Source organism: Macrobrachium nipponense, chromosome 21 (assembly GCF_015104395.2).
Source record: "Macrobrachium nipponense isolate FS-2020 chromosome 21, ASM1510439v2, whole genome shotgun sequence".
Lineage (NCBI taxonomy): Eukaryota > Metazoa > Arthropoda > Malacostraca > Decapoda > Palaemonidae > Macrobrachium > Macrobrachium nipponense.
Genome location: NC_087212.1, coordinates 4,362,649 through 4,370,148, shown reverse-complemented (window position 1 = coordinate 4,370,148; position 7,500 = coordinate 4,362,649). Strand labels below are relative to the sequence as shown.

Below are 7,500 nucleotides of genomic sequence, written 5' to 3'. Positions count from 1 at the left end.
CTTGCTGTCCAGTCTTTCTTAACTATTATACTTCGTAATGCAGCTGTGAGATTTTTCTCCCAGTTTTACATTTACTTTCTAGATCTGGGGGTTCCCAGAATTGCGAGTCATGACCCCTAAAGGGATTTTTTTTTTTTAATAGTTTGTTTATATTTAAATAAGCCTTTTTGTTTATTGTTATTGCTCTCTCTCTCTCTCTCTCTCTCTCTCTCCTCCTCTCTCCTTCTCTCTTCTCTCTCTCTCTCTCTCTCTCTCTCTCTGTGCTGTGATTAATCTTTAACGTTCAAAATGTATCTGCGCCATTGGACATTAGTATACATTTCCAGAAGGCTTGCAAAGGTGGGAGGGTCATGGTAGGTTTGGTAGTACTGAAAGGGGGTCACGTACTGGAAACGTTTGGGAACCACTGATCTAGATCTCTCTCTCTGGCTGTTCAACCCAGACAACTCCCACCCCTTTTCAAGATCTCTTTATCTGGCTGTTCAACCAACGCAACCCCCACCCCTTTTCACCGTCTTTAGTGCTGAAGTAGCCGAACGTACACACCACCCAGTGCTCGACCTGACAGCCGAAGATCATTGCAACGAGATACTTTAAGATCTTAGATGATGTTGACGACATGAGTTGCGTAGAGAATGATGAAGAATAGAGGTAACCTTTGAGGCGAAGATCAGAAGACAAGGTTAATGTATAAAACTGTCGCATCGTTGGAAAGAGAAACGTAAAGTAATTTATGTGGCAGGATGCATGACGTACTACCTCGCCAAGAGCTGCAGCTTTCTAGAAGAAGCTGAGACGTAATGCAATGCTGCGGATGCTCTATGAATGTCCTTTTAATATCCAATTCGCTCTACCTCGGAATTAATATATTCTCGTACACGTTAATCAAAGTGGAATTGTTTAGTTGATAATAATTTCGTCCTCTCGTGGATTCGAACCAGCGCACAGAGGAGAAATCAGGACTTCTGTCCGGTGGTTCGAATCGACGAGAGGACGAAATTATTATCGACTGAAATAAAAATTCCCCTTCGATTAACGTACATGAAAATATATAAATTCCGAGGTAGGGCGAATTGGATATGAAAGGACGTTTGTAGATAGTATAAATGTGTATGAGTGGTTGTGTTCAATGGCTGACGTAATGAAATCATGTACGACTATTCCCTAAAATGTGTCCTAGTGTTGTTTCCTGTTTTTTAACGTTTGTCGCTTTACTCAGTTGGAATCCCAACAGATACCATCTTCTCTTCCTGCGGATTCACTGCCACTTGACTTGAGAGGGGAAACCCGAAATTCAGAGGTTTAAAACATTATAGAAAAACTGGAAGATGGCGTCGTCAGATTGCAGTTTTCTTCTTCCATTTACTCTACCTTCTTTCATATTCTCTCTCTTCCATCTGACTGTCCACCCTCATGGTGCAACTGCTTTCAGGTTTTCCTCCTGTTTACACCTTTCCAAACCTCCTCACTGTCAGTTTCCCTTTTTAGCGCTGAATGACCTCATAGGTCCCAGCGCTTGGCCTTGGGCCCAAATTCTACACGTATTCTATTCCACCCTCTCCTATAGTAGATTCACACCAACCATGCATCTGATGTTTAGGCCTGTCCTTTACGACGCTCATGATTGGCTGTTGGTAAGCTTAATCATAGGGCTGGAAACTCTCAGTCTCTCGAAAGAGGTCACATAGACAGGATGTAGTATGTTCCACCTCTCCTGATGGCTACGTCTTTCAAAAGTATCCCTCAGGAGAGGTGGGACATACATCCTGCCTATGTGAACCCTCTCGAGATACTGAGAGTTTCCAGCTCTGTGATTGGCTTATCAACAGCCAATCAGGAGCGTCGTAAGGGACTGGCCTAGACATCAGATGCACAGTTGATGTGAAAATCTACCATAGCAATTGTTTCATATTTTTCAGTGATGTATGACCTCATAGCGCCCTACGATTGACTTCAGATTTAAATTTTGTATTTAACTATGTATGTATATATATATATATATATATATATATATATATATATATATATATAGATAGAGAGAGAGCGAGAGAGAGAAGAGAGAGAGAGAGAGAGAGAGAGGGTGGATTTAAGCAGTCGATGGCCTAATTAGTTTTGGGGAACCCAAACCCCCATTTTTTATAACAAAGGGCGTTTTGGCACAAGTTCCCTTTTGATTTCTTAGAAATGAGAGCTTAATGTAGCGCTAAATTCTATATGGAAAGCATGTTGGACTCGTTAAATTGAAAGATCCTATAATACAGAAATGGTATCCGCCACGTTTAGAATTCCCGAAGTCCTTTGGTTGTAGCACGGGGCATGTTTGGAATCCTTGGGTGGGTTCCCAAGGCTTTGACCTGGTGAAGTCCCGCTCCTGTCTTGACCTGACTTGTCCTGTAGCTTGTATGTCCCGCCCTGATGGCTGATTTCCCTTTAGAGACAAAGAAATTATTATTATTATTATTCAGGTCGATGAACCCTGTTCATATACAACAAGCTCACCGAAGGGGCCACTGACTTGGAATTCAAGCCTCCAAAGACTATGGAGTTCATTAGGAAGAATTACGAGGAAGTAAAGTTGAATACAGAAAGAAGGAGCGCCTCAGCGGCGTGATCGGTTTGGTGTTGGCCTGCCACCTCGGTGGCCGCGTGTTCGATTCTCGGGCATTGCATTGAGGGGTTAGAGATGTGTATTTCTGGTGATAGAAGAAGTTCACTCTTGACGTGGTTCGGAAGTCACGTAAAGCAGTTGGTCCCGTTGCTGAATAACCATACTGGTTCCATGCAACGTAAAAATACCGTACAAACGAACAGGCAATACAGAAAGAAGGGGTCCCACTTATAAAAAAAATTTAATTGATAATTAGATAAAAAGTATTAAAATACAAGGAGAATAGTGTTAGGGCAATAATGCACTGCTTTTTCGCTTGGGTTCCTAAAGTTCCAAAGCTCGACATCTTAGGATGTAGTGGGAGGCTGTTCAGTAATCCAGCAGTGTGAGAAATAAAGGACCTTTGGCACTCTGCACTCCCAGAAAGAGAGAAAACAGCCATTTGCTTTGTTTCCATTGATGTTAGTTACCGAATTCATAGAGATTGTCAGAAGAAAAGGTTTGAAGTGACGGGATTTCGTTAAACAATTGAGTATCAGAGTGGCGAAGACTATTTCCTTTGTATTTTGTTTGTTTTTTTCAATGAGAGCTCCAGTTTTTAGATCCAGACGCGCATTAAACACGTATATTGACCACCTAATAACTCCGTGGGGGGGATTGGACCCTCAGAGCACCTTTGCGGTGCACTGTAAGCATTACCTGAGCTTTCTCGCAACGTCCCATCGGCAACCCCTTTCATTCCTTTCACTGTACCTCCGGTCATACTCTGTTTTTTAAGAATGAAATGTATAATCAGGCAGTTACATATGCCAAGGATGGAGATTTTACCTGCTAGGAAACACCCTCCCCCCCCACCCCCAGGACCTTCCAGAGGTAAGATTTTGTAGATGTTTTGATTTTACCAAGGTAGAAGTCGGATAGTGGCGTCTGCTTTGCAGTGGCCTTCGCTGACATAGTACAGAGAAGTCGGAGATGATCATATCAGGTGTTGCATCTATTTGTATACAGCAGAACTGCATGTCATTTTGAAAGGCCTTAGAGGAAATTTTTAACTCGGTATGGAAATAGTTTTACTATATATATATGTTGACCGAGTCGTTGGAAATAGATTTTTGCTGTCTGCAAACCTGACCAACTTGCTGAGTCAGCAGGTTACCTCCCCAGAACCCAGAAAAGTCAGCAGGTCACCTCCCCAGAACCCAGAAGATGTCTACAACCATATCTGGATGTATATCATGAAATAGATAAGAAAATTCAAAAGTACTGGCAGTCCTTCTGACAAAATATTTTAACGGGTCAAAAAAAAAATGCGTGGTATTGTCATCAGTGTCTCCATGGGCACATCTTTATCTTCCAAGGATGCAAAAAACGATCTTGTGCAAGTTGAGGGTTGGAGAAACATGCAGTCCTGGGAATCTTAGATAGAGGTTCTTCTCTTGGGATGAGGCTTGTAATATAAATACTTATTTATCTTCTTAATTTCATATTTATTGTTATATGACGTCAATAACCTACTACATGATGTGACGCCAGTTTTAATAGCCACAAATCAATCAATCTCTTTCTTCCCTCTTACTTCCCAACCTTTCCTAGCCATTATGGGTTTATAGTGCAACTGCTTTTGTTACACATAAACCTTTCTCAAAGTCAGTTTCAGATCCAGCGCTGAATGACCTCGTAGGTCCCGATGCTTGGCATTTGTCCCAGTTTCTATATTCTATTCTATTCGGTACTAAAGTAAAGTAGCTAAGTAACAACGACTAAAAATATCTCTGTGACTCTGTTTGTTTAGAGTAATCACCTACTCACTTTCTCAGGCTTTCTCATATGTCACTGACAGCTAAGACAGGAAACTCCTTTGAAGTTCTCCCCCCATCACCCCCCCTAACCCCTTAGATATATGACGGCCCTCCTTTGTATCCTGTACGAAGGGTATTTTGCGTCAGTGGACTGCAGAGACCCCGTTGGTACCCACGACAACGCTCGTAATACACACTCGGTTTCCTGAATCCTTTTGGTGACACGCCCACCCCCATCAGGAAGAGTAATAACTCTTGGACTAGAAAATAAAACAGTGAAAGATTCGTCGTCTCAAGCAGCAGTTGAAATTGGGCTTGCACTTTGGTCCCTTTTTTTGGCCAAGATGAGAGCCTCTTGGGTGCCTTTGCTGTTTTTGGAAGCTGCTTTTGCATCGTATCTGGACGACGGTGAGTTTATTTTGTGTGTGTGTAGCATTAAAAGATGTAGATAGCCACCTCGATTTTAGGTGACAAGGATCAGTTGTAGTGCGTGGCCACTGCAGAAATCGGTATTATATAGACAGACGACCCCTCTAGCAAAGGGCCTTGTTGGTTTACAATTAGCTGGCTTAAACCAACACGGGCTCTTGCCTCAAGGCAGCCCGCAAGTGTGGTAGCGTTGAAGGATGTAAATAAACTTTCACACTATGTACAGAGCAAGCAACTTGATAGAGAGAGAGACAGAGGTAAGGCTACCATTCTACGTATATACAACACATATGTATGTGTGTGCGTGTGTGTTGTATATAGAGTGGTAGCCTTGCTAGCTATGAGGCAGCATGCTTAGCAGTTGTAAAATTGGTATTATCTGAAAAAAAAAATACAAGTTTCTTAAGTACAAGCCACGGTACCTGTTCTCCCTGAACGAATATATAGTATCATTGCCAGCGATTTTTCCCTTACGTTTAGAAGATACGTCATGACTTAAATAATTTTTAATTGGTGCATAAACTCGGTAGGAAAAATCGTCGGCAATGATATATATATTCTTTCAGGGAGAACAGGGTACCGTGACTTGTACTTAAGAAACTTGTTTTTTTTTTCCCAAATAATACCAATTTTACAACTGCTAAGCATTCTGCATCATAACTAGCAAGGCTACCACTCTGTACACAACACACACGCACACATACATATGTGTTGTATATAGAATGGTAGCCTTACCCCCCCCCCCCCCCCCCCCCCCACTCTCTCTCTCTCTCTCTCTCTCTCTCTCTCTCTCTCTCTCTCTCTCTCTCTCCGTTTCAGTCGGACGCTTTACCGATAATTGCGTTTTACTTAACCAGTCATAGTAAATACCTCTATAGTGACTTGCCTTTATCCAAGTGATTGGAAGTTGTCCCACGTTCTGCCCTTTTTTAAGAGTGGTTATGCAGATAATGTAGAAGAATTACAGACCGATATCACCTTTTGCCCATTTATCTAAATTCTAGAAAAGATTGTGTCAAATTCAAACTCATAAAATATCTAGGGGAAAATGATTTACTGCCTCACACTCAACATGGATTAGGTCTCATCTCTCTACTGAAACTGCGTTATTGAAAGTTACAAAAACTATTTACAGAAATAGCGACGACAAAAAGATATCTTTACTTATTTCTATTGGATCTTTTCTAAAGCTTTCGGATAGCGTTAGCCACAATATTTTACTTCATAAATGTACACAATTAAAAATTGACCCTCTCTGGTTTAAAAAGCTATCTAGAAAATCGTTACCAGTCAGTGAGATTAGGCGATGTTATATCCTCCCCTAAAACCAGTAGAATTCGGAATTCCACCAGGGATCTATTTTGGGGCCAATACTTTTCCTAATTTATATAAATGATATGGCTACTGATGTGCGAGACTGCATCTTGGTTCAATTTGCAGATGACAGTCAACTTCTAATGACTGGAACTATAAATGAACTAAATAACTTGATAGTAAGAGCAGAAAGAATATTAGAAATGGCGAGATGTTATTTTCAAATTAATGGATTAAATATTAATGAGTCTAAAACTAAATGTATATTCATTGGCTCTAGGCAGTTCATATCCCAAATTCCTGAGGACACAAAAATAAATTTCAATGGATTTGCAATTGAGAAAAGAATTAAATTAAAAAATCTTGGGGTATATTTTGACCAGTATATGCTATTTGGCGGTCATATAGGATGAAGGGGTTGTAGGGAAGGTAAATGGTACTTTAATATACTTAAATAGAATTAAGGACCGATTTGATAGTAAAATGCGGGGAATGGTCGTTCGGTCTCTTGCCGTGAGCATTCTTGACTACTGTTTAAAGATCTGGGGTCTCAACAACTAAGCAGCAGCTGCAGCGGATACAGAGGCTTCAAAACTTTGCAGCAAAGTGATTGATGGGAAAGCCAAGAAGTATGATCATGCAACTCCAGTTTTAAATAACTTGCAATGGCTGACAATCAAACAGAAGATTGATTTTGATTTATGTGTCATGGTCTTTAAATTTTACATAATCTAATTCCACCATGGCTTTTTAATCTAATAAGATTGGAGATAGACGTAACAGACAAACTAGATTTAATGATGACCTTTTTTGTTTCAAGAACCAACACTGTTCTAGGAAGCAGAGCATTTGTTGTGCGGGGTCCAAACTAAAAAGCATTAACTAATATTAGCTCTTTTAAACTGAAGTTGAAAAAGTATCTATTGTCCAAATAATTTTTATAGTAAAACTTTTATGTATAATTTTAACTGAGCTCTTTTACACTTTTACTCGATTTTAGCAGACTATTTATGAATTTTAGATTCCATTTTAAGATAAATGTTCATAACTCTAGTTTTATAATTACCTATATTTCATAAGCAATTTTGAAATCGAAATGTTATAATCATGCTAAAGATCATTTTATTATTATAGAGAGATATGCTGTAACTTTTATAACAAATATTTTATCAAGGCAAGAATTTTATTGAGCCTCAAGTACTATTATAAAAAAGATTCATATTTTATATGCAAAATTTTCAATGTTTTAATTACTTTTATGATGTACCTATATATGTCACAAATTCTTTATTGTTCTTAAAGTTGTATAAAGTAAATCTATGTTTTTATGTTTTATAATGATGTAAATTT

The 7,500-nt window shown here is 39.5% G+C and overlaps 1 protein-coding gene across 1 annotated transcript in view; it reads left to right on the top strand.

Moving 5' to 3' along the window:
- The first annotated feature begins 4,538 nt into the window (after window positions 1-4,538).
- Window positions 4,539-7,500, top strand: part of LOC135197726 (uncharacterized) — a 12,956-nt gene continuing 9,994 nt past the window's right edge. The window contains exon 1 of the mRNA XM_064224772.1: window positions 4,539-4,815. Within this exon, the coding sequence (XP_064080842.1) occupies window positions 4,752-4,815 (64 nt within the window). The 5' untranslated portion in view covers window positions 4,539-4,751. The remainder of the gene's footprint in view (window positions 4,816-7,500) is intronic.